General features: G+C 36.2%; 1 protein-coding gene across 18 annotated transcripts in view; it reads left to right on the forward strand.

Annotated features, from left to right (window-relative positions):
- The window catches only part of ITSN2 (intersectin 2), a 134485-nt gene that overhangs the window by 62216 nt on the left and 44466 nt on the right, over positions 1 to 27803 (forward strand). For all 18 annotated transcript variants that reach the window (XR_011526657.1, XR_011526658.1, XR_011526656.1 and 15 more), the window contains 6 exons: positions 11743 to 11879; positions 13930 to 14066; positions 15402 to 15499; positions 23314 to 23489; positions 23805 to 23949; positions 26300 to 26505. Coding sequence is in view for 14 of the 18 variants with exons in the window: in XM_070574291.1 (XP_070430392.1) it covers positions 11743 to 11879; positions 13930 to 14066; positions 15402 to 15499; positions 23314 to 23489; positions 23805 to 23949; positions 26300 to 26505 (899 nt within the window). In the remaining 4 variants the exon portion in view is untranslated. The remainder of the gene's footprint in view (positions 1 to 11742; positions 11880 to 13929; positions 14067 to 15401; positions 15500 to 23313; positions 23490 to 23804; positions 23950 to 26299; positions 26506 to 27803) is intronic.

Raw genomic sequence — 27803 nt, forward strand, 5'->3', positions numbered from 1 at the left:
AGTATATGGAGTTTATGAGAAAAAGTAGAAATAAATTAGTCAAAAAACAGCAGAGAACTATATATCCCAGATTTTAGGTATACTTCTGACTCTATGTAACTTATTTTAAGTAAAGGCTATTTTTTAAATGCAAAAAAAAAAAAAAAAAAGACTTGAAGGAGACAGTAAAGAGAGAAGGGAGGAAGAGAAAGGAGAGAGATTGAGACTGAATATATAAGGTAGTGGTAATTGATAGAGCAAAGTCCCTAGAGAAGCAGATTAAGATATAATCTAGAGCATAGATTGAAGGATTGGATAAAAAAGAGTACTTCCAGTGTTATGGTATACATATACATATGGGGATGAGATAGGTGTGAATGTAGTTAAATTTGCTGGTGGAGAGTAGATAATTGACAGCTTCAAAACTTAAAATCAGATGCAAGTTGGACCATTACAAGTAGTCTTCCTGGGTAGTTGAGGAGATGGAATAACGCATACTAGATTAGAATAAGATGGGTGCAATTGCAGGAAGTTTTTTTGATTTTGAGATGGAAAGATGAGGGAGTTCCAGTCTGGATTAATGAGGCAAGATTATGAGCTGGTAATGAGGAGAATGAATAGAAGCTTAGGAAGTTTCAGGAGAGAAAAGTAGGCATGAAATAGACCTCTTGGTGAGGGCGGAGGGTGCAGGCTTAGTAGAGGAGAACAGTAGGTGTGCTTAGCAACGTTGAATGCCTATTTGAAGTTGGAGGTCGTGTATATAAATTGAAAACAGCACACCTAATTGTATGATTTTTCTTCACCAAAGTTCAGCTGCTTGGGTGTAAGCACAGAGAAGACTGATGAAATAGGTTCATAGGTTCATACAGGTTTGGGGTCTTAATAGGCATGGGCAAAGAGGGAGGGACAAAGGAGTTATAGATCTTGACACAATAATTATGATAAAAGTGGGCTCTGAAATACGGACTGGACATAAAGGGATGTGAGGAGAGGAAGCGGGTGCTGATGAAAAAGGAGAGAACAATGGAGTCAACAGAATGGAGGTCTCAATGAGATTGGAAAGCTGTTGAAATGGATGTACCAAGTATAAGAAAAGCTTGAAGGATAATAACTTAGGTTTGAAGAGGGAGGTATTTGATCACTGGTACTTCTCTTTCTGATGATGACAAGATTCAGGGTATAATAATGCAAATGATGGATTAACTGGAGTAAAAAAGTATCATTGTTGAGGAGATCAACCTGAGAGTTGAAGTTTTGATGGAGTCATCTATGTGGATCTCAAAGACTTGGAGAATAGTGAAGAGGAATGATTGAGGACAGTTTGACTTTGAGGTGACCAATAAATGATAATAAAGAGGAAGAGAAAGTGGTAGTGCTGGATGGTATGAGCCTCAGAAAAGCATGGAGTTTGTAAGAATGGGGAGAAATAATGGTCTGGAAATGGCAATGAAGAATATGGAAAATAGTAAACTTATCCTCTGCCCCTGATGTAAATGTGATAATAAACTGAGAGAGAAACAGAGGAAAAGCAGTGTCCTGAGACATCAGCCAAAAAAGGCCCAGGAGGTAGGGGAATTTCCATTCAGAGAATGTGAGAGTTTCCTGACCACAAAGAGGGAGTTCCAGGGCAGTGGAGGGGTTTGAGGGGAGCAAGGGTAGGGGATTGGGTCAGACCAAGGGATAAATAGCATCATAGAGATGAGAATTCAGGTGGTAGGGATGACAAGAAAAGCTGGGGCAGTTGATAGGTGAGATGGAATTGGTCCCAATGGTCTTGGAGGACAGACAGTTCTAATTATGTCATCCTTTGGGACAGTAGAGATTCTGAAGTGATCACTACTTTAGGCTACTTGTGGTGAAACAGAAGTATAACATTTAAGACTGTTTGTTAGGAAATTATTGTTAATTGGACCCTATAATAGACATGTACAGGATCAGTGATAATTTTTACTCTTTTGCTCAGGTCACACTAGGACAAATAGTAAAGCCAGTAGGATGAGATATTTGACAGGCCATTATTCTGTTAAGGAAATTCACATAATATCTTATCTTTAGCAGTGAGGTACAATGAAAAAAGTACTGGCCTAGGAATCTGAAGAAATGGGTTCTGGTTCTATCCATGCCACTTGCTAGTTGTGTAACTATTTGTCGTTTAACCTCCAAATTTTGCTTTCTTCATTGACAAAGTGAAGCTGACCATATCTACTCTGCCTTCTTTGCAGTCTTATGATGATTAAATGAGATAGCATATATTTGGAAGTGTTTTGGGAACTGTTAATATGCTATACAAATATTTTTATTGTTCTTATTAGGGAGGAGATTATCCTGAATCTCCAAAATACCTTTAGTGTATTGGAGAGTCACCACTGTTGACTTTGGATAATGATTAAGGAAATACTTTTCCTTAGAGGGAAAATCGAATCCGTCTAGACCGGAATTGCGGTTTATTCCAGTGGGTTAGGTTCTTCTTAACCTGTACTCCCAAGGATCTGGGGTAACCTGTATTAGTGGCAAGGTAAGATTTTTATTTATAGAGGGGACAACTACTTTTGGGATCAAGAACGCTAGTCCTTTCGATTGTAAGTACAAACTTGAATGAGCTATGAACTAGATGTTAGAGAAAACATTTCCCAAACTCATAATAAAAGCGTTAAAGAAATATTCTCTTCCTCCCTTCAGAGAATTTGAGGTCTGCCTCGGGAACTTCTTTGCTCCAGGGTGAGGTATAATAGTAGGAAGTGTGGGCCTAAAGAGCTGCTGGGAGACGTAGGTTATAAATATTGTTTATAAAGCAAAGGCTCTTAACTATCTTTGTGCCAGTCTCTTCAGGTTTGGTGAAGTCTCTGGACTCCTTCTCAGAATAATTTTTTTAAATGTATAAAATGAAATATGTAGAATTACAAGGAAAATCAATTGTAAGAGTCAGAAAATATTTTTTAAAAGTAAATTTGTGATACAGTAATATATGTGCTTCTATATTAATAAATTAAATAACAAGATCCAGTGACAGGCAGAGCAATACCATATTTTGAAGTGAAGATGTATATGACGTACCTAGCAAGTTATCTATAATATAATATGAAAATATCTGTTATTTCTGTTGGTGAAAATTGTCACAAGTGCAGCTAATATTACTGTGGTTTGTTGCTTATGTTTGGAATTGAAGCAAATGCTTTATTTCAGATAGAGGTTAGTGAAAGTAAAGATTAATTTTGTTCCTGTCCAAGTTCATGGACTCTTGAATTCTGTTTAAAGCAACAACAACAAAATCCTTGGGAGGTCTGTGGTCCTCTTGTTAAGAAGCCCTGCTTCAGAGTGAAGACAAAGTGATTTGATTTGCTGATTTTCTTATCTGCTTGTTCTGTCAGTTACAGAGATTGGTATGATAAAATCTTCCACTTTGATTATGTATTTGTCTTTTCCTCTTTTGGTTTGTTATGTTTTTCTTTATAGATTTTGAGACTGTGTTTCTGGATGCATATGAATTTAGAGTTGCAGTAGCTACCTGGTGGCTGGACCTTTTTATCATTATGAGATGTTCCTCTAGAAATGTTTCTTGCTTTAAAGTCTACTCTTTCTGATATTAGTTTAACTACACCAACTTTCTTTTGGTTAGAGTTAGCATGGTATGTCTTTTACTTTTAACCTGTTTGCATCTTTAAGTTGTATCTTTTAAATAGCATATAGTTGGAGTCTTTAAAATCTAGTCTTTGTATTTTAATTGGATATTTAGTCTGTTTACTTTTAATGTAATTACTGACAAATTTGGATTTAAATTTACCATTTTTCTCTTTGTTGTCTGTTTGTCTCACTCCTTTTGTGTTCCTTTTTTCCTCCTTCCTTGCCCTCTTTTTGACCAAGTATTTTTTTTTTAATCTGTTTTTTCCTCCTCTATTAGTTTGATAGTTATACTTTCTTTTACATTTTGTTGGTGGGTATCCAAGAGATAACAATATGCATCCTTGATTTATTTAAGTCTAATATAAATTAGTAATTTTACTACTTCCTGGATAATGCAAAGACCTTAGGATATTTTAACTCCATTTATCGCCATACATGTCCTGTCTTGGTGCTGTTCATGTCATATATTTTAAACTCCATAAGACATTATTATTATTATTGTTTATATTGTCAATGTTCATTTAAATATACTTGTAGGGAGGAGGAGGGCAAAAGGGGTGATTAGGCTCACATGTGAGGGGATGCACTATAATTAGTGTTTGGGTGGTGAACATGATGTAATGTATACAGAATTCGAAATATGATGTACATCTGGAAAAAATAAATAAATATACTTGTATATTTATCCAGGTTTCCGTTGCTTCTCGTTCTTTCCTTTATCTTTATGTTCCATCTGGGATTATTTTTCTTCTGCCTAAAGAATATGCTTAAATGTGTGGTATGTTTTCTTTAGTACAGATCTGTTAGTGACGAATTCTTTCAGTTTTTGTTTTTCAGAAAATGCTTTTATTTAACCTTTATTTTTGAAGAATATTGTCAGTGGGTATAGAATTCTAGGATAGTTTTCTTTCAGTACCTTCAAGATGTTATTGCATTTTCTTCTGGCTTCCATATTTTTGCGTTATGAAATTAGATATCAACTTTAAAATAATATAGCTCTTTTTCCTCTGACTACTTTTTAAACATTTTTTTGTCTTTAGTTTTAGTATTTTTTTTTTTATGATGTGTGTCTAATGTGGTGTTCTTTGGGGCTTGTGGTCTTTTTTGAATCTGTAGCTTGATGTCATTTGTCATTTGGGAAAGTTTTTGTCCATTCAAATCAAACATTGCTTCTCATTTCTTTCTCTTTTCTCCTTCTTGGATTCTAAATACATGTATATTAGACCTTTTTACTCTGTTCAGTATGCCTCTTGTGTTCTACGTTTTTGTGTGTTTTCTAGTCTTTATTTCTCTGTGCTTCAGTCTAGATATTTTCTTTTCACCTATCTTATAGTTTAATATTCCTCTCTTTATCTTTGTCTAATCTGATGTTAAACACATCTCTTGAGTTCTCAATTTCCATTATGTTTTTCAGCTGTAGAGTTTTCATTTTATTTTTTCAATAATTTCCAGTTCTTTGCTGAAATTCCATATCTTGTCATCTGATTTCTTGAACATGTTAATCACTTTTGTCTTTAAGTTCTTATCTGATAACTCCAATATCTATACATCTCTTTCTATTATATGTGTTTCTCTTAGTTCTTGGCCATATGTTTTTGACTCTTGGTATACCTGGTAATTACTAAATGCCAGACTTTTTATATAAAAAATTAAAAAGATAATTTGAAACTCCAAATGAGATTATCTCTTCCAGAGAGAATTTTATTTTGCTTTTGGTAGGCAGGGTGGGGCAGATCACCTTAATCCAAGCATTGATTGAGCTGTTTCAAAGCTGGGCTAGTCTCCTTCTTGGTGATCCCCTAGACCTTGGGATCCACAACCAAAAGCCAAAAGTTTACTGAGACTGTTCCCCTTGAATTCCAATTTTTGTTCCCCAGCCCCTTAAGACAGTTGGAAGCTTTGCTCAGCTTCATAGCCATCACCTTCTCCTCAGCTTCTCAGCCTCTCACCCATGATTTACCAATGTACAAATGCCTAGAAGCCAGCTGTGGTGGTCTAGTGGTTAAGATTTAGTGCCTTCACCACTGCAGCCCAGTTTCATTTCTGATCAGGGAATCACACCATCTGTCGGTTGGTTCTCACACTGTGGCAGCTGCATGTCGCCGTGATGCTGAAAGCTATGCCCCTGGGATTTCAAATACCAGCAGAGTCACCCATGCTGGACAGGTTTCAGCAGAGCTTCCAGATTAGGACAGACTAGAAAGAAGGACCTGGCCACCCACTTCCGAAAAGATTAGCCATGAAAACCCTATGAATAGCCCCAGAGCCTTGTCTGAAATAGTCAGGTGAGAGGATGACACAAAAAGATCGGGCGGAGTTCCACTTCACTGTACACTTTGCTGTATTCAAAATGCTTCTTTTGTGTTTCTTGCCTCACAATCACCTCATTTTAAAATGGATATGAAATATGTTTGTTTCAAACTCCTTTAAATCATTTAATCTTGAAAGTTTTTCCTTGTTAAGAAAGATATTTTAGTAATTTAGCTATTTACTCTAGTTTAAGTGAAAGTAAGTGTAGAATCCATGGTATGTGAAAGAGGTTGAATGGCATAATTGAGATAGTTCAAAACTCCATGACCTCAGGCAAGACACTTAATCTTCTGAGCCTCAAATGGTCTTGATGATATCTGTTTTACAAGAATGTTATCAAGATCAAATGTGGGTATTATCTGTAAAAGCACTTCAAAGTGCTACACCACAGATGTTCAATTTGAGGAGCTAATTTGTGTTCTGCTATGGGTTTTTTTTATGACTGGTAAGAAATTTTTGTTCTGATTATATTGCATTATTCAGTTGAGTTGTATTTTGTCAGTTGAATCTCTTTTAAGCCTTTGCCTTTGGAAAGAACATCATGTTTCTTTAAGCAAAATCGGAATATAAGATTACTTCTTTTCACTGAAGGAGTGTTTCAGTCTTGTTGGTTAAAGTTCAGCAAGTTACGTTTTCCATTTCTATCAGGATGGTAGAGTAGGTACCTTGAGCAACCCTCCGACTGAAAACGATAAATATAAATGCTGGATTTAAAAATTTTTGTGAATGCTTTGTTGAGCTATGTTGAAGTACATTCAGGCCAAAAACTAAGTAAACCATCCTTAACCAAGTGGTCAAATTTGACATTATCAAAATGGCACAAACCAACATTTTGTGTCTCCTGATGTGATGTTCTGAGAAAGACACAACATCACTTCTATACTTCTTTTGCCAAAAATATTTCATCTGAGTCTAAGTGTAAGGAAATAATTAGGCAAACTCAAATTATGATCTAGTCTATAAAACAACTGACTAACCCACACTTTAAAAATGTGAATCTTGGGGCTGGCCTGGTGGCGCAGTGGTTAAGTTCGCACATTCCGCTTCTCGGCTGCCCGGGGTTTGCCAGTTTGGGTCCTGGGTGCGGACTTGGCACCATTTGGCAAAAAGCCGTGCTGTGGTAGGCGTCCCATGTATAAAGTAGAGGAAGATGGGCATGGATGTTAGCTCAGGGCCAGTCTTCCTCAGCAAAAAGAGGAGGATTGGCAGTAGTTAGCTCAGGACTAATCTTACTCCAAAAAAAAAAGTGAATCTCGGGGCCAGCCCAGTGGCATAGTGGTTAAGTTCATGTGCTCTGCTTTGGCTGCCTGGGGTTTGTAGGTTTGGATCCTGGGCATGGACCTAGCATCACTTGTCAAGCCACACTGTGGTGGCATCCCACATAAAATAGAGGAACATTGGCACAGATGTTAGCTCAGCAACAATCTTCCTCACACACACACACACACACACACACACACACACACGAAAGTGACTCTAATAAAAGATGGAAGACATCTTCTAGATGAAAGGAGACTAAAGAGCTGTGACACTGAAATATAGTGTATGACCCTTGTTTGAAACACAGATCCAAAATAAAGCTATCATTAAGGACAGTATTTACACTATTGGGGAAATTTTTGAATGAGAGCTCTATATTAAGTAATATTCTTATCTCAATGTTAAATTTCTTTAGTTTGGTACTGGCATTGGCATTGTAGTTATGTAGAATGATGATCAAGTATTGAAGGATGAAAGTGTCAGTGTCTGCAACTGAGTCAAATTTTCTGTAACTTTGGAGATTTTCAAAATAAAAAGTTGGAGAGAAATTGAGTTGCAAAGTGTCAACTGTTTGTGAAAAATGAAATAGTAGATTAAATATATTTTTAAGTTATAAAGGTAATAAGTAGACTAACCAGAGGTAAATATCAACATTGGGAAATGAAGAGATGATAGGGGAATAGTATGAATGAGCAGGTTCCTCATCCTCCATATCAGGAGCCAATAGCTATATTCCAGTTCATAAATCAAGATATACTAATAATAGCTAAGATTTATTTATGTATGTATTTATTTATTTGAAGTATAGTTGACATACAACATTGTATTAGTTTCAGGTGTTCAACATAGTGATTTGACATTATTTACATTGCAAAATGATCACCCTGAGAAGACTAGTTATCATACAAAGTTATTACAGTATTTTTGACTATATAATAGCTAGGATTTATTAAAGGCTTTCTCTGTGACTGGCACTGTTCTAAGTGTTTTATTTATATTAACTTATTTAATCCTTACCTTAACCCTATGATGTAGGTACTGTTACTATTCACATTTCACATAGGAGTAAATTAAGACACAGAGAAGTTGCCCAAGGTCCCACAGCTAGAAAGTGAGAGCAGAAATTCAACCCAGATAGTCAGGATTTGACCTTTAACGGATATATTAGGAGAAAAAAGATGAAAATTTACAAGCCAAGTATTCAACTTAAGGAGCTAGAAAAAGACTAGTATAATAAAGCAAAAAAAGTAGAAGGAAATTAATGAAACAGAAGACAGACGTTTAATACAGAGAATCAAGAAAGCCAAAATTCAGCTATTTTAAATATTAATAAAATTAACAATCCTTTGGCGTGGCTGACTTTAAAAAGAAAGTAAAAATAAAGAAAATTAGGAGTGAAAAGGAGATATAACTAAATGTGTGCAAACATTAAAAGAGAATATTATGACAAATTTTTGCACGTAAATGTAAAAACGTAGATGAAATGAACAAATTACAATTTGCCAAAACTGACTTAAGAAAACATAAATATCTAGGTAGCTCTTTAGTCATGAAATATTTGAAATCTGTAGATCTTCCCTAAAAGAGAATCCAGACTTAAGAGTTTTTACTGAAGGAAGAAGTAATTCCAGTCTTACGTAGCTGTTTCAAAATATAAAAAAAAAGGGAATATTCCCAACTTACCATGTGAAATTATCATAAGCATGTCAAAATCAGTTAAGAACAGTATGAGAAAGGATAATTATAGGTCAATTTAACATAGAAGCAAAAATTATAAACAGTGTTAAAAAATTGAATGCAGAAATTTATAAAAAGAATAATCTATTATGACCAAGTTGTATTTATGTTAGCAATGCAGATGATTTGACATATAAAAGTTTACTGTAATTTGCCGATTAAAGGAGAAAAATAGTATGCTCATCTCATTAAATGCAGAAAAGGTGTTTAATAAAATTTGACATTCATTCATGATTAAGAAATGAAAAACTTATTAGCATATTAGGAATAGAAGAGAACTTCCTTAACCTGAAAAAGATGATCTGTTCTGTTAAGACTAAGGACAGTTCTGTTCATAACTGCTGATTAGTTTACTGTTCTCAGTTAACTGATATATTTAACCAGGACCTCCTGGAAGCAGTGGCTTAACCCAGAGGAGTCTAATGATAAGAATTTCTGCAATCACTGTAATCAGGCAGAGAAAATGTTTTGAGCAAGCCTTGTGGTGCTCTTCAAATCTTATTAAAATGGATAGACTATTGTTAATGCATTTTCATTCATCCAATAAATACTAATTAAATATATACGCTGTAACAGGCTCTCTCTTTGGTGGGGATACCTTGATGAAAGACAGTCGTGCTGTCAAGAAGCTTGCTCCAGCGAAGCAGGCAATCATACAGTTAGAAGATGCTGACTATGCTAGAGAAAGTTACAGGATGCCCTGGGGAGCACAAGGAAGCTCATTAACTCAGACACTGGATGAATAGAGCTAATAAAGGAAGACTCGGAGCAGTATTTTAAAAGGACAAGTTGAAGAGCTAACGTTGCAGCTGCGTTAGGATCAGACATTAATGTGGCCCCTCTTTCCTTTGAAACTTATAATTCTCCTCATTTTATGACTTCAGCCAGTAAGAACAGCTAATATTTATTTTGAGACCTTACCTTGTGCCCCACACTGTTGTAAGCAGTTTACTTGTATTAACCCATTCAATCCTCACAACAATGCTGTGAGGCATGCACTATAATTAATCCCATTCTACAGATGAGGACACTGTAAAGTAACTTTCCTAAGGTTACTCAGTCACTGACAACCTGATTCAGACCTTGGGGCTCTTATTCCAGACCCATGCTCCCAGAGTGCTTATCACTAAAGCACACTGCTTCATCACAGTTTGTAACCACTATATTCTGATTTCAATAGAATTTAGAGAAAGGTGGAACAAAGAGAACTGTAGAAGCTGAGATCTGTGGAAATTTTGCTATGAGAGCAGTATTTATATTATTGACTTAAGCTGCAAGCATTGATCTCAGACATTTTAGACATAGTTTCTGGATACCACACTGTACTCAGATCACATCTACCACTTTAATCAAGTTAAAAGGGTTCAGCTATAAAATATTTTATTTCTGAAAAGAAATAGAGCTTGAGTTATTTTGGGTTTTTTGGTTTGTAGTTTTGTTATTGTGTATGAATAGATGCCCCAAAACATTCTATCCAAATACTGTCTAAATTCCCACCTTCTTTTGATCACTTTAGGGTTTTTTTCTCTTCTTTACCCCAGCCTTTTTCTACTGTCTTGTTCAGGATTCTGTAGATTCCAAGTGCAAGAAACTCCGTTCAGAATAGTCAAGCTAAAGAGAGTTATTGGAAGAGTACTAGGACTGCTAACTGAATCAATGGAAGGGGCAGTTCTAAACACAGGAAGGAAATTGGAGATTTGGGTCCCCAGTAGTTCTCTCTCTCTGCCTCTGTCTCTCATCTTTGCTTCTCTCCTTCCTGTGTTGACTTCATTCCTACCCCTGATGGCCTCATTTGGTAGTGAGGCAGCTCCAAGTTTACCTTATCCCAGTTTAATGAGCTTAGAGAAGAAAAGACTTCTTTCTCCTCTCTTGCAATATGTCTGAACCCCAGGAAAGGATTCTGGCCCAGCTTGGATCGTGTGCGTGTCCTTTGGACCAATCAGTCTGGCCAGGGAAGTGAGGTGTTGTGATTGGTTAGGCCAAGATTAAATGATCACAGTTGGAATTTGACAGGCTCATCAAAGGGCCAGGGAGCACATCAGTTTTCCAAAAGGAGGAAGGGTGCTGTTAGAAGAAGAGGGGAAGACAATGCTGAACAGATGATCACAAGTTTCTGCTGAGGCACTTATCTATATCCCACATTTGCAGACTTTTCTCTACTTTGAGATTGTGAACTCTTTGAAGGCAAAGATTGTAGGTTTGAGAGTCAGGCAGCCTTGAATTGGATCCCATGAATCTTTGTAGCGCTCCGCACAGAACTAGATGCTCAATAAACAGTTGTTCATTTTCAATTCCTGTTTGGAATACCTTTCATTATTTTGGCTTATTCTAGTCATGGTTTTATGTAGACATTATCTTTTCCACTTTTAGTTTTTAACTAAATTATTTGATAATTGCTTCTATGTTTAGTTCAAGCTTTTATTAGATAAAAGTTATACGTAAATTGATTAAACTATCAAAAATATGACTCAACAAAATTCCTCTTCAGGTGTTATAACAAGCAAATTGTTTCCGCATATTTTTTGATGGATTACTTTTTTATTGGAAGTGAAGTACCAAATCTAAGAATTGGCTTGTGAAAGATTCTGTGTTCCTTAGAAATGAATAAATACAAAATTAGATAATTTTAAGATTTATTTGTCCTCACTGGCTACATGGCTTAAAAACTGTATTTAAGGGTTTTTTAATCATCTAGATTTTTTTAAAACTGTTAATCTTTTTACTTTAGTTTAACTTGCTTTAAGATTTTTGTCTTTAATGCAAATGCCACATTATTACATAAGACAAAAATATGTAAATCAATGGCATACTGACTTATTTTCGTTTTCTCCTTAGGAACTGAGAGAAAGCTACAACACACAGCAGTTAGCCCTTGAACAACTTTATAAGATCAAACGTGACAAGTTGAAGGAAATTGAAAGAAAGAGATCAGAGCTAATACAGAAAAAGAAACTAGAAGATGAGGCTGTAAGGTAATATAACTAAGTTTGTTACACCATATTGCTATTAGAATTCTAACTTTGTTGCCCATAGCTTTACTATGACTATGGAAATTTAAGGGAAATATCTTAGGATGCTAATTAGATTCTAAATTTTAGAAAATCTATTCTATTAGGGACTGAGCTTACATTAACCACTTTTATGTTCCATTAGTGAAAAATATGGACTTTGGAGTCAGACTTGGATTAGAATTCTTGGTCTACCACTTACTGTCTGGGTGACCTTGGTTAAGACACTTTGCCTTTCTGAACCTCAGTTTCTCCATCTGAATAATAGGAATATTAATGCATACCTCATAGGTAACTGAGAATTAAGTAAAATACTGTAGCTAAAGAGCCAGCTATAATGTCTTGGATGTAGTAAGCACTCTTTATTTCCATCTCTCCATTGTAAATCTTTTACTGTTTCCTGAAAGATCATAAAGACCAAATACTTAATTTTATGGTGTGGTAAGACTGAGTGTAGAATGCCATGTTGATGCAGTTCTCTTCCTACCTCTGAGATATATCAATTGCTTCCATTTATAGCAAGGAGAAGACAGTTGTGGTGTCTGAAGCATAGAACCGTTGATTTAGAGACTGCATAATTTTTTTCTGTCAGTAAGATCCTATTTCCAGTATGTTTCTCTCAAGTTCTCTAGTGTCAGAAATTAGTATAATTAGTTAACAAGTATCGACAAGCCAACACTCCTTTGCCTTGGAGAAGTATAGATGAGCAATGTCCATGAAAGAGCTAATAGTTACTGGGGAGGCAAGAAAGACACATTACCCCATACAGCAGGCCTCTTTTCTTAATGCCTTCACAGTGGCCACTTTCAATTTATTTTTATTGAGTGGCCACTGTTGGCTGTGATGCAGGTAGACTCTGGGTTACTCCTTGCTCCTAGATTCCTCACAATTCTAGTAGGAGATTCAGACAGCTAAACAAGTAGCTATAATACTCTTTACTCCAAGACCCCTACTTTTGTGGCCCCTAACAAGAAATACCAGAATACTATAGCAGTAGAGACAGTGAAGTTCAAATTAAGAAGGCTTTTATTTGCCACCTAACTTGTGCCACTTAACATTGCTCAAGGGATCTGTGTGGTGGCTACATAGTTAGTCCCTGTGTCAGAAGTTTCTATTGACACATGCAAGTATTTTGATATTTCCTCATCACTGCTCACAAGTCTTTTCAGGCCAACAGACCATATTAGTAATATACATTTTCATTTCATTCATCATCCTCACACGTTATCCTACTGTAGTAGAGGGAAGAGATCAGAACAGAAACACATGTAGGATCAGTCCAGAGCTGGATCCTAGTGTTGCATCTTGATTTCTTGGCCATTTGCCCAGGTATGTTCTCTTCTTGTCCCAGGCTATTGGTAATAATCAGGTTTTCACGTTGTAGATGTGGCCTCTTTGCCCTCTGTCCAGCTTCTGAGGCATCTACTGGCTCTGGACCAGTTTCTTGTCCGTTAACTCATACTTAAGTAACTTTACCAAAATTTAATTTTATATTCATCCAGAAGCATTTCCTATTTCCACAACAATGACTGAATACTGCAAACAGGGGTTAGCTAGGATAGTGGGAGTAAGAGCCAGAAGGCAGTCCTTGTGAAGAATCTGGAGAGAAGGGAAGGAAATTTAGATAGAGTTTTTAGATTTGTTTTCTGAATAGTTGCGTTTCAGTTTTTTCCTCCTTTTTTCTTGAGTTTGGGAGATTGACTGGCAGGGAGGAATTTGAAAGTGTGAGAAATTGTCTGTCATACTCCCCAGGTCATCTGTTTGTCCAAGGTTCCTCTCGATTAATTGGATTAATTGGTTTTCCCCTTCATCCCTGATCCCCACTGTTTCTCCACACCTGCTACTAATATCTCTGTGCTATGTAATGAATATATAATTATATAAGATTATATATAAATATATGAGAAATATATATATAATATTTCCTCAGTTTGTCAGAAACAAAATCTTCTATTATATTTTTATTTTGTGTAAAAATTAGGACATTATGCAAACTTTTTTCTTTCATGTAAAGGAAAGCAAAGCAAGGAAAAGAAAACTTATGGAGAGAAAGTCTTAGAAAGGAGGAAGAAGAAAAACAAAAGCGACTCCAGGAAGAAAAAACACAAGAAAAAGTTCAAGAAGAGGAGCGGAAGGCTGAGGAGAAACAATGTAAGGATAAGGATAAAAAGAATAGATTTGATTTTTCTGAGACAGAGCGACAAAAGAGACAAGAGAAAAATAAAGATTCTGGTGAGCTGCAAAAAAAAGAAAAAAGAAAATTGAAACAGATGCTGATCTTAGAGTCAGAAAAAACCTTTTTCTAAATTAAACTTGCTTGAGAGGTGTGTGGGCTTATTGAAACAGACTGAGGGTAATCTAAAATCTAGAAATCTAAAGACAACATGGAGAAATGAAGGTGGTCATCATTAACTATGAACAGACCTTAACATGGTTTTCATAATTGAAGTGAATAGTTTAAAATATTTTATTCAACCAGTGTGTAATAAACTGTTTATTTTCATGAAACAACAGTAAAATTTTAAGTCTTTGCAAATTGAAATCTTCTCAGAAGATGTACTTTGTTTTTTGATACACCTCAGAGTCTATTCCTAAAATACTTTAAATATTATTATGTCTCTTAGATGCATAAACCTTTGAATCTTTATTAATGATACAATGTGTTGAAAATTTTATAAGCTGAAGCATTTATTCTACAAATGAACAAAGTAAAATATTTTTAATTTTGTCAAGGCTAGTGTATTTGTGAATTCTTCTACTGTTTGTCCTTTAGAACCATACTCATAAATCTATAGATCTTTCTTCAGTCAGCTCTGTTCCCTTGCTAATCTTCACATTTGTGAGCTCCCTTTTTGTGCTTTTCTTCCCTGTTGTGTTCTGACCACCACAGATCAAACCAAGCCTCTGGCTGTTTAGTCTCCTTCCACTTTGCACAGCTCAGCCTGCCACCACTCCCACCCCTTCCCTTAGATCCGTGTGCACAGCACACCCTGCAAGTCATCTCTTTGTTTTATTGCCTCCTACTTTGCTTAAGATGAACATCCTTGTTTGCTTTTATGATTTTTAAGATGTTTAGATCCTGGGGCCGGCCCCATGGCCGAGTGGTTCAGTTCGCATGCTCCGCTTTGGTGACCCAGGGTTTCGCCGGCTTGGATCCTGGGCGTGGACCTAGCACCGCTCATCAAGCCATACTGAGGTGGCATCCCACATAACACAACCAGAAGGACCTACAACTAGAATATACAACTATGTACTGGGGGGCTTTGGGGTGTAAGAAAAAAAGATTGGCAACAGATGTTAGCTCAGGTGCCAATCTTAAAAAACAAAAAAAGATATTTAGTTCTTAACAAGCTTGTATCAAATGGATTTTCATTATAATGTTTGATGCTCAATTTTCTCTTTTTGATTTTAAGAACTCTTTATTGAGTCATAGCAAAGATGTATGTACATGAAAGTAGCAAATAATGACGATTATCTTCTCTTTAGGTGAGCCAGCTAGTGCTTTGGTGAATTATAGAGCATTATACCGCTTTGAAGCGAGGAACCATGATGAGATGAGTTTTAATTCTGGAGATATAATACAGGTAGGAAACAAAGTCTTTTTTTCTCACTAATAAGCTGAATGCAATGTAATATATTACTTTCTATAATAATAGTAATATTGACTATAATTTTATATAGTGATTTACCATTTTAAAAATCTATCTTAAACATTGCCTCATTTGGCCCGTGTGACGCATGCAGAGCTGCATAGGACGGTTATTATTGCTGCTGCATTCTAGGTCAGGAAGCTTAGACTCACACATATTGTAACTGCCAGCAGCACAGTGCCAGAGTGGGGTGTAACTGCATGTCTTTTGGTTTCCAAATCCAGTATTCTTTCCACTATGCCATACTGCTTCATGTCCTAATAGGTGATTCTGATTTTGTTATTTTAATAAATTACCAATGAAATTGGAGGGAGCTGGCTATTTTCTGGCAACTGTTAAAAGAGTTAAAGGAGTTAGATTCTGCAGCCCTCACTAGATGCAAGCATTGTTCCTTGGAACAGAAGATCTTTATTGTATAATCACAAAACATGTAAAATGGACAAATAAGAGAAGATAAAAGGAATAGCATTTGATAACACTACTGTCATACAATGGAAAGAACACAAGCTTTAGAAGCACACAAACTTGGATTTTAGTCTCTGCTTCAGTTTTCATCTTAGAAAATTAAGGTCATATTACCTGGAGTATGTAGCCAGTGTCTGTTTTCTTTTTTCCCTGTACTTTCACCAATTTGGTGTATTTTATCAGTTAGGTAGCAAACATTTAGTGATACTTGGGATAGAGTTTACCAGAATCATCTGTTTAAAAGCCCAAGATAATCCCCAGCTACACATCTCCTCTGTTGCCATTGCCACCACTGACAGTGCATAGCTGCTCCTGAGCTGAGGGAGAGGTTGGCTTTCCAGGCAGCGTGAGTCCAGTCTGCTGTCCCCACCATTCCTCCTCTTTTTGTTGGTGATGATGAGGTAATATCCAAGAAGAAGAGAGGCAGCCCATCTCTGGGCATGTTTGGCCAAGAGCCTACTTTTATTTTTGGCTATATCTTTTATTTATTCTTTTAAAAAATATTTGTTGAGGGCTGACTGTGTTAAGCTAGGGATGTTGTGAACAAGACACAGTCTCTGCCCGGAACAAGCTTATAGTCTTATGAGAAAGACAGACAATTAAAGAGGTAGAGAAAGGAAGGGTGTGGACTGCTACTAGCTTTAGAACAGAGCTCTCCTATGGTCAAAGAGTCAGTGTGGTGGCAGTGACAACAGGAACATAAAGTTAGCTTGAGTCTCTTGAGTGCTGTGTTCTCTGCTGAATCATTGATATAAAGAGTCATGAGTTACTACCAGAGACCTCACTGGACAACTTGGTTGATGATGGTGTCATTTACTAAGAGAGTAAGATTAAAAGGAGGAGATTTAAGTGGGAATTACAATGAGTTCAGTTTTGGATGAGTTTCAGAATTCCAGGCAGCAATTGGATATCCAGAGATATTTAGAGAAATCTCAGGCAGAGATCTAGGGTGAGGACGCCAATTTGGATGTCATTAGTCTGTTATGATGGTACTTGAAGACATGAGTGTAGTTGGAGCTCATCCAGAGGAGTAGTAAAGTAAGAGAGAAAATGGTTGAGGATGTAATTCCTGAGAAACATGGACACTGACAAGATTATTAGAGGAAAGGGAGCCTTAAAAGGAATGTCTAGATGTAGGAAAAAACCAGGAAAGTTTAGTGTCAGGGAACGTTGAGAAGAGTGGTCTGCATGTGAAATAAAACAAGGACTAAAAAAAAATATGTTAGATTAGTAATAGCACAGTTGTTAACCTTGAGGAGAACAGTATTAGTTGGGTGGAGTGGTGGGGGAAGAAGCCAGATTTCAGTGAGTTGAGGAACAAATTGAAGGGAGGAGGAGGAGACGGTGAATATATAAAACTCTTTGATGGAGCTTAGCTTTTTAAAGGGGGAAAGGAGAGAAGATGATAAATAATGAGGAATGTGGATTGAGGGTAGTGAGTTTTGTTTTTGCTTGAGCAAGCTTAAATAATGATAGAAAAGATCACAGAGAGGGAAAGGGTTAATGATTCTGGAAAGAGTAAATCACTAATAGAGGGAGATTGTTTTTTCTAATTAAAGTATAATTTACATTTAGTAAAGTATATAACTATAAATGTACAGCTCAAATAATTTGTACACACACACATATTTATATTTGTGAAACTACATTCAGGTCAACATACAGTACATGGAGCACTTAGGAAGGTACCACATACCTCCCTGTCAGACCTCCCCATTCTGACCCATGGATGGAGATGAGGAAGATTCTTGATAAGGCTGGAGGGCTTGGGATCTAGAGCACAGGAAGAGAGAGTAGTGGAAGGACTAGATACCTTTTCCTTTGTGATTAGAGAGCTGTAGGAAAGGATGGATGGGATTATAAACAAATTTTGCTGAGGTAGAAGGTGAGGTTAGATCCAAGGGCTTCTGTATTCTTGCTAAGATAGGAGGCAAGGTCTAATCAACTTAATGTATGAGAGTGACAGAGGAGGTTTGATTGAAAGTGAAAAAGATTAGAAATTCCACTGAGCCCTGGAAACGTTTTCCATGACAACCTGTTTTTCTAGCCTTCTTAGCCCTTAATGCCATTTGAAGTAATAGTTTCCCTAGGTCTGTGAGAATCTATGTAAAATTTTTAGTTTAACTCTCTATGTAAATTGACAACTAAACATTAATTAGAAGTATAAATGACAGATATGATATTGATTAAAATTGGTCCCTTACAAAGCAAACTTGGCTTAACTCTAAAGACTAAATGAATGGGCTTTTTCTTGTTGATAAGGTTGAAAATATTAGGAAAAACTATTAAAGTAATTATGCTTTTAAAAGTTTGTAGGAAAAGCGGGAAGTTAGTGTTTGAATGCCAGTGCTCATACCTTTCAGTGACCTTGACTCGAGACCAAACTTTTGAATCAGGTATATTGCTGGGCATTCTGCTTTAGGTTGCATAATTCCTCAGGGTTTATTGTGTTCTTGTCTTCATTTTTATTGCTCTGGCTCAGGTAATTTAAATTAGTCTTAAACTAGATCTACAGGATAAGATTGCATCAGTGGTTCCTTCTGTTCTATTTCGGAACACCATTTTATGGTAGTTACATAGCTATGATACTATCTAGGTGCATAGTTTAACCACGGCAGCTCTGGTTGAGATATTTTCTAATTATCTCATTCATGATATAATAGATAACCAGACTTATAACATTAAAATTAGAATAATTTACCATAAACACAAATGAAGTTGCCATGATAATAAATCCATTTGTTATTAATTAAGATTTGAGTGTATTGTTTATCTAATTTAGACTAGTCCATTTAAGTTAACGTTTGTTGAATTTCTAACCATGTGCCTGCTGGGATATATAAAAATGAATAAGGAAACCAAAATCTAGAAAGAAAACAGAAATATGTATAACTATATGAAATATAACATAAGTTTAGATTAACAATTTAGAGAAACAAAGTACTATGGGAACTTAGAGGGTTAAGCAATAACACAACCAAATAGAATTGGGAACATTTTCCCCAGTGATAGGATGGAGGAAGGCCTCAAAGGATTATGCTTTATGTTTGTTTAGTGCTTTACAGTGTACTAAGCACTTTTATAAATATTCTCAATTTTGTCCTCAAAATAACCTGGTGGAAGTTAGGACAGGTATTTCCCCCCAAATTTATAGATGAGCAAACTGAGACTTGCGATAATATTTATTATCTTACAGAGGATAACCAACCATGGCTAAAACTGAAACATAGCTCTTTTAACTTCTAAATTTGTGTTCTTTCCCCTAAACCACATAACATTCTGGGCAGGAAGAATAGCTTGAACAAAAACACTGAGACGTGAGTATGCTTAAAGGATGTCACATAACTGTTTGCCTAGAATATGGGACAAATGTTAGGAGATGGAGCTAGGAAGATAAAGTTGGAACTTGGCAAAGAAACCATAATTTCAGAGGCCTTGAATTCTGCACTAAGGAGTTTGAACTCTGAAGAGCTTTAAATTAGAGAGACAGGATCTCCTAGGATAAAAATGGTAATGGATCTGGATTGACTTACCACAAAGTAAGAGATATCAAGATTGGAAAGGGAGAAGTAGGATTTTATTTGCAGGAGACATGATTGTCTATGTAGAAAATCCCATAGAATCTATGAAAAAGCTACTAGAACTGATAAATGAGTTTAGCAAGGTTGCAGGATACAAGATCAATATACAAAAATCAGTTGTATTTCTGTATACAAGCAATGAATATTCAGAAGTTGAAATAAAAAAATGCTTAGAGATAAAACTGACAGAAGATGTGCAAGACCTGCTTATAGAAAATTACGAAGTATTGTTGAGAAAAATTGAAAGCCTAAATAAATGGAAAGATATGCTATGTTCATGGATTGAAAGACTCAATATTGGTAAGAAGATCTCCTCAAATTGTTTTATAGATTCAGGGCAATTGCAGTCAAAATCCCAGTAAGCTTTTTTGTAGAAATTGACAGGCTGATTTAAAACCAAAACAACTTTGGAAAAAAGAAGAACAAAGTTGGAGTTTACGCTACCTGAATTTAAGGCTTATAAAAGTTACAATAATCAAGATGGTGTTGTATTAGTATCCAGATAGGAAAATAGATCAATGGAACAGATTAATAAGTACACACCCCCACACACACACCCACACACATATATTGATTTTTTGACAAAGGTACAAAGGTAACTCAGTGGAGAAAGGATACTCTTTTCAGTAAATGATGTTAGAACAATTGGATAGCCATATGAACAAAAACGAATTTCAATATATTCCTTGCAACATATATAAAAATTAACTAAAAATAGATCAAATGTAAGCCTAAAACTGTAGAACTTCTGGAAGAAAACATTGGAGAAAATCTTTGAGTTTGGGCTGCTCAAGGATTTCTTGGATTCTTAAATACAAAGAGTACAGGGTTTCTTTTTGAGGGAGAATGTTCTGTAATTGATTGTGGTAATGGTTGCGTAACTGAATATACAAAAATCCATTGAGTTGTATGCTTTAAATGGGAGAATTGTGTGGTGAATTATATCTTGATAAAACTGTTGTTAAAAATATATATAAAAATATATATAAAAATATATATAAAAAAGTTAAACACACACCTACCGTCAGCCATTCCACTCCTAAGTATTTACTTGAGAGGATCAGCAGCATATGTCCATACAAAGCAAATGTTCATAGCAGCTTTATTTATTTATTTTTTTTTTTTGAGGAAGATTAGCCCTGAGCTAACTACTGCCAATCCTCCTCTCTCTCTCTTTTTTTTTTGCTGAGGAAGGCTGGCCCCAAGCCAACATCCATGCCCATCTTCCTCCGCCTTATATGTGGGACGCCTACCACAGCATGGCTCCTGCCAAGCGGTGCCATGTCCACACCCGGGATCCAAACAAGTGAACCCCGGGCCGCCGAGAAGCAGAACGTGCACACTTAACCGCTGTGCCACTGGGCCGGCCCCAGCAGCTTTATTTTTAATAGCCAAAAACTGAAAACAACTCAAATGTCCATCAATCGGTAAATGGATAAACAAATTGTGGTACATCCGTACAATGTAATAATACTTAGAAATAAAAAGGAATGGACTATTCAAACTCACTACAACATGGATGATCTCAAAATAATTAGACTGAATGAAAGAAGCCAGACCAAGAAAAAAGATACATATTGTAGATTTTATTTATGTAAAGTTCTAGAAAATGCAAACTAATCTGTAATGACAGAAAGCATATCAGTATTTTCCTGGAGATGGGAGAGGGTCGTATGGAGGAATGGGAGGGAGGACTTTTCAGTGAAGCAAAAGGAGACTCCTGGAGGTGATGGATGTGTTCATTAACTTGACTGTGGTGATTTTTCACAGGTGTGTATGTCAAAACATCAAATTTAGCACCTTAAACATAAAATTTATGTTAATTATACATTTTAAAACTTTTAAAAAGTCTTAATGGATATGGAGTCACTTACCATATAAAGTTTACATGAAATCTGTGTCAAATCCATGTTTTAGAAAGATCGTCTGAAAAGTATAGAAAATGGAATGGAGAACAGAGACACAGTTGGCATATTCATTTATTCAATGGATTGAGCAAACATATATTATGCTGGTTAATGAGTGTCAAAGGGCTCACAGACAAATGGAAGAGATAGATGTAAATAACAACTCGGTATAATAATGCTAATTATAACAGTGTATATGAGATAGCTCTGGCCTAGGTTGGAGGCAGTTAACAGAATCTTGAAGGGTGAATAAAGATTATAGTAGTCTAGGTGTGAAACGAAAAAAGCCTGAAGTAGATTGGTTGGGAGGGTGGAGTTGAAAAAAAATTCAGAAGAGCTTTTTAGTGGCAAAATCAAAAGTTTGGCTATGAAAGTATAAGACAGGTAAGAGCCAAAGATTTTTCTATTTAGAATGACTAAGTCTTTGATGATAAGAATAACAGAAATATAAGGAATTTAGAAGGAATAGACCAGGAGAAAAAAACAAGTTCAATCTTAGACTTGAGTTGGAAGTTCCCATGGCACGTTCAGTTGAAGATATTTTTCAAGTAGCTGAAAGTACAGTCTTGTCCCTTTGGAAAGAAGTCGGTTCTGAGAATATAGCTATTGGATTCATTTTTGTATAGAGACTGATCAAACTGTAGGAGCGAGTGGGCCTGTTCAGGAAGTATATAGTGTGAGGTAAGAAAGCCAGTGATGAAACTTGAAGTGTCATCAGTGTTTAAGGGACAAGGACCAAGAAGCAGAGGAAGAGGTGCTGTGAGGACAGAGGATATCAGACTGTAGGAGGGAAATGTCTGAGAGAAGAAATGAAGCCAAAAGTCACCTATGTGTTTTCCAGTTGGAAAATAGTATTCAGAGAAGATTATATAGTTCTCTTAGAATTCAAGAAGACTGATTAGGAACAGAGAAAACGGAGTAAAAAAACCAAAACAAAGTAATGATTAACTATAGAAAAATAAAAGTTTACAAGAAAAGAAATGTAATTGGCAGAACACTGCATGACTCAGATGTGAAATATTTACATAGTCATAATAATATAAACATTGAATATAATTTAACCAAAAATTATGATATAGGAATTTTGGTAGAATAAGAGGATGCAATAAAAGAAAGTTAAATATTTATTTTCCATAACCAAAAACCAATAGATAATGTCTAGAATTGAAAAATTCAAGAAATAGCAGTATAAATACATTATTTAGAAATATAGAGGGGCTGGCCCTGTGGCGCAGTGGTTAAGTGTGGACATTCTGCTTCGGTGGCCCGGGGTTCACCAGTTCAGATCCCGGGTGCAGACATGGCACCACTTGGCACGCCATGCTGTGGTAGGCATCCCACATATAAAGTAGAGGAAGATGGGCACGGATGTTAGCTCAGGGCCAGTCTTCCTCAGCAAAAAGAGGAGGATTGGCAGCAGTTAGCTCAGGGCTATTCTTCCTCAAAAAAAAAAAGGAAAAATATAGAGAAGAAATAACTAAGAATGGAAAATTATATTTAGGAGTAGAAATCAGGGCCGTAGGAGCCATGGGGTCTTCCATCATAAGCCTGTATAATGCTATGTGTCTTTGTAAACTATTTTCATGTGTTCTTTTGGATAAAATTTAAAATTAAATTTTAAAAGACACCTTGTCAATCATCAGAGATAGCAACCTATTACTTTGTAGAAAGTGCCTTAGCTATTTTAGTTAGGCTTAATTCTGATAATGAAGCTACTATACAATAATCTGCATCTCTCTCCGTTGTAAATGTGTGACTTTCTAAGCACAGTTAACCTTTCTTTTCGTTTCCATAGGTTGATGAAAAAACCGTAGGAGAACCTGGTTGGCTTTATGGCAGTTTTCAAGGAAGTTTTGGCTGGTTTCCATGCAACTATGTAGAGAAAATGTCATCAAATGAAAAAGCTGTGTCTCCTAAGAAGGCCTTACTTCCTCCTACAGTATCTTTATCTGCTACCTCAACTACTACTGAGTATGTTTTTAGCTAACAATGGCGTTTATATAGCTCTGAACACATCTAAATACCTAGTATGTACTTGTGTCAATTTGCTACTTAATCATATTACAATCTGTACTGGATTCTCCAAGAGCCCTTTAAAATGTGTTCTAAATTTAATACTGAAGTTTAGTAAGTGAAAACATAGGTCAGTAGTTTGTCCATGAATTCTTTTTTTCCCACAAGTTGTGTTTAAACACGATGTATATTATGTACAAGTTGATAAAGTGGTGGTACTTCATTAGATTCTAAACAATTAAGTATACTTATATCAAACTGTTATATTTACAGATCACTTTCTTCAAATCAACCAGCATCAGTGACTGATTATCAAAATGTATCTTTTTCAAATCTAACTGTTAATACATCATGGCAGAAAAAATCAGCTTTTACTCGCACTGTGTCCCCTGGATCTGTATCACCTATTCATGGACAGGTATGTGTCCTTAATTTTTGTGTGCTTTATTGTTTGACTGTGCTCCTGATTCATATAAAATAGAATGAAGAGTTTTGTACAAAGGCGTCATTCACTCATTTAACGAGAGTTTGTAGCATTTGGTTTCTGTTCTTATCATTCACATCTGATGTGAAGTTGAAGAAATTATTGCTTAAAGCTTTCTCAACAACAGTTTATTCTCACAGTGTCAGCTTGCCGGGAGCTAAGATTTCTAAGCTCAAAATATCATTTTTACAAATCCAATTGTATTATGCTTAATTTGTAGTTATTATAAGGAAAGATTTGGGCTTAAGGGTTTTTTGTTTTTGTTTTTCTTAAGTAAGTCATTTGTCTAGGAAGTGTGTTATATTTACTTAGCATCTGATTCAGATGTACACATTGTTACATTAACATTATTAAAAAGAAATCACATACTTCATCAGAATAAAGTCCTACAGATTTCACCTTCACTCAATATCCCTACAATTAAGAAGTCATAATCTATTGGAGACAAACATATAAATAAATAACTATAAAGTATGAGAAGTGTTGTAATAAAGATATTCTACAAAATCTTAAGGAGTATACAGAGGAGAGAATATCTCATTCAATCTGTGGGAATTGGAACAGGCTTCACAAAGGCCTAGTTATTTGAGTAGGACCTTTGAAGACAAGCAAGATTTCACCAAACAGAGAAGGAAAGGTATTCCTGTGAAAGAACAATTTGGGGAAAGTCACTGAGGCATGTTAACACAAGGAGTTTGCAAGAAACAAAAATTGTTTATAGTATGGCTAGAGTATAGGATTCTTGGAGATAAGGTTAAGAAGTGAAGATAGAGAGGAAGAGATTTATTTGCGAGGCGTTTAATACCATGCTAACCCATTTGGCAGTGGAAAGACACTGAAGATTTGAGAGAGAGATAACTGTGGCAGTAGTATGGAGGCCAGATTGGTGGAAGGAAGCAAAGGTAGGAGACCAAGTAAGGGAGGGTAATAAATAGCTAAGTAACGAGGGGTGATGTTGTGACCCAGTGCTGCAGTAATGAAAATATATAGAAGAGGAGGTGAATTTAAAAGAGTATTAGGAATAGACATAAAATTGGCAGGCCATTGGATGTGGAGTGTGAGGAACAAGTTGGAGTTAAAGATGACTCTTGAAAGCTTTTAGCTTGAGTAACTGAAAGGATGGTGATACCATTGTCTTGGGTTGGCAGTGCAGGAAGAGAGGGTTTGTTGGGTTCTAAAAATGATTATGTTTCAGACATGCACTTAGGTATCTGTGTGAGGGACAACCTGGTGGGAAGGCCTCGTAGGCAGTTTGATTTACAAGTCTGGAGCTCAGGAGGTAAAGTTAGACTGAAAATATAGATTTGAGAAGTCATAGGCATAAATGAGATTATCAAGGGAAATCAAGTGGAACAGAAATGGAAAGGGGCTGGACCACAGAGGAGTCATCAGTCACCAGAGAGTGAGCTTCAGGGACTACGAGGGTTTTAGTGATGTCAGCACTGTTCAGAGATCAGGGAAAGTAAGGGTTTGGAAGAAGCTTTTGGCTTTGAGGTTATCAGTGACCTTGTTAAGAAGAGGTTCAGTACTATCATGGGTGCAGAACCTAAATTAGACTGGATTGAGGGGTGAAATTGGAAAGCAGGTTTCAGACTATTCTTTCTTTAAGGAATTTAGAAGTAAGTAGACAAGCGGAGAGATTGGTGATTCAAGAGAAGGACTGCACAATGTTGCGAAGTATTTTTAGAAAATGGGAGGGCGTGGTAGAAGACTTAGAGCATAGGTAAAGAGGTTAGCCCTGTCAGCAAAACAAAACCACTCCTTCCTCTAAGAGAGGAGAGAAAGAAGAATGAGCAAGAATACGAAGAAACTAAGAGACAGAAAGCGGGAAAGTGGAGGAAGCCAAGCACAACCGCATCTCCATTCTTAGCAGAGTAAACCGAGTCCCCTGCAGTGAAGAGACTGTAGAAACTGAGGTGGGAACAGGTTTACAGTAACTCTTTCCCTTTTTATTTGTTCCGTGATATATGCTTGATGGATTTATGAATACATGTCTTAAGTACCCACTGTTTACCTTCTATCCCTCTGATACTTTGTGCCAAGATGTTTCCTTGAATGGTAGGTGTTACATCTTTAACTTCACATAAGGCTACTCAGATGATTGTCTGTCACGTGTAATTTTAAGTCACTCAGTAGATTAAGGTTATCATAAGTTACCATTGATAATAACTCACCACCACACCAAACAGGTCTGCTGTTTGAGAAGTAAGTACATTATATACTAAGAAATAGAAATCATTGTTACCATTGTTTTTCTTTAAATTTTGTGGTTTTGTGTTCACAGGGACAAGTTGTAGAAAACCTAAAAGCACAGGCCCTTTGTTCCTGGACTGCAAAGAAAGATAACCACTTGAACTTCTCAAAACATGATATTATTACTGTCTTGGAGCAGCAAGAAAATTGGTGGTTTGGGGAGCTACGTGGAGGAAGAGGATGGTTTCCAAAATCTTACGTCAAAATCATCCCCGGGAGTGAAGTCAAGCGAGAAGAGTAAGCATTTTTGTGTGTTTGCATGAGGTGTCCATGTTGTCGTTTTTACTGAAGAGTCAGCCATAGTATGACTGACTGTACGAAAAATAAAAAGTTTACACTTGCATTTGAATATCAGAAAGGTAATTCCTAGAGTGAAAAAAGGCATATGTCAGGTATTTGTACCAGATTTAGAATGGCTTCTATTGTAGTTATTTCAGATTCCTAAAGTTTTCAAAGGGCGTAAATTTTTAGATCTGTTGCTTTGTTTGTACCATAAGGTCAGTTAGAGAAGTCACTTCCATTTCCTTTGGAGCGTTTCTCCTTTGTTGTTTACTATAAGTTGTCAATATTTAAATAAATCTTTATTGAGGGCCTCCCCTTTACCAGAGTGGGGCATTCCCATCTCTGGGCCTCCAGAGTTCTTTGAACAGCACCTCTCTTAGTGCCCACAACACCCTGCGTTGTAGTTATTTACTTTCTTACCCATACCCCTTATTAGAGCAGGAGCTCCAGGAGGGCGGGATCCACGCCTTTTTTTGTTTTTCAGTTTTTCCATGCCTGGGGTGATCTTGATGCATAGTACCTGCTCAGTCACATTAGCCCAGTGAATGAGGAGAGGAGTGGGGTGAATGAACGAACAATCAGATGAAGGAGCTTTCAGAATGACAGAAAGCAAACACAGGTCTCTGGCCTTTATTTCCCAGTCTGTAGGGGAGTCAGCTCATCAAACATCTTTAATACAAAGAAGTATACTCCAATATAGCTATGAGTAACTATCTCTTGTGTTTTATATAGAAGTTGATCTCAACAGAAAAACAGTCTGATTTAGTGAAAGGGGGCTGGTCTTTGGAAATCAAGAGGCTTGAATTCTGATGCTGCTGTTTTTGCCAGGCCGTGTGGAATAATCTATTTACTTGCTCTTCAGTTTTCTAATTGATTGAATGAAAAGAATAAACTAAATAATCTTTAAAAATCTTTTCAGTGCTGAGATTCTGTGTATCAATTTTTAGTTCAAATGCAGAAATTTCCTTTTCAGACTGCCATGGAATTTTAGATTTAGAGGTGTGTAATAATAACAGTAACATCAATAATACATAACTGACGTGTTTTGCTAGCATTGTGCTGGGCCCTTTATAGGAATTATCTTATTTAAACTCCATAACATTTTACAAAGAAAACTTAAGGACGAAGACATGAAGTTTAAATGCTTTTTAAAGGGCATTTCTTCTAACTTTTCAGTCAGTTACTCATCTTTTCTAACAGATAAGGCATGTAACTTGAAAACCTGCAGTAATGGAGAATTCAGCACTACACAA

This window comes from Equus przewalskii, chromosome 14 (assembly GCF_037783145.1).
Source record: "Equus przewalskii isolate Varuska chromosome 14, EquPr2, whole genome shotgun sequence".
Taxonomy (NCBI): domain Eukaryota; kingdom Metazoa; phylum Chordata; class Mammalia; order Perissodactyla; family Equidae; genus Equus; species Equus przewalskii.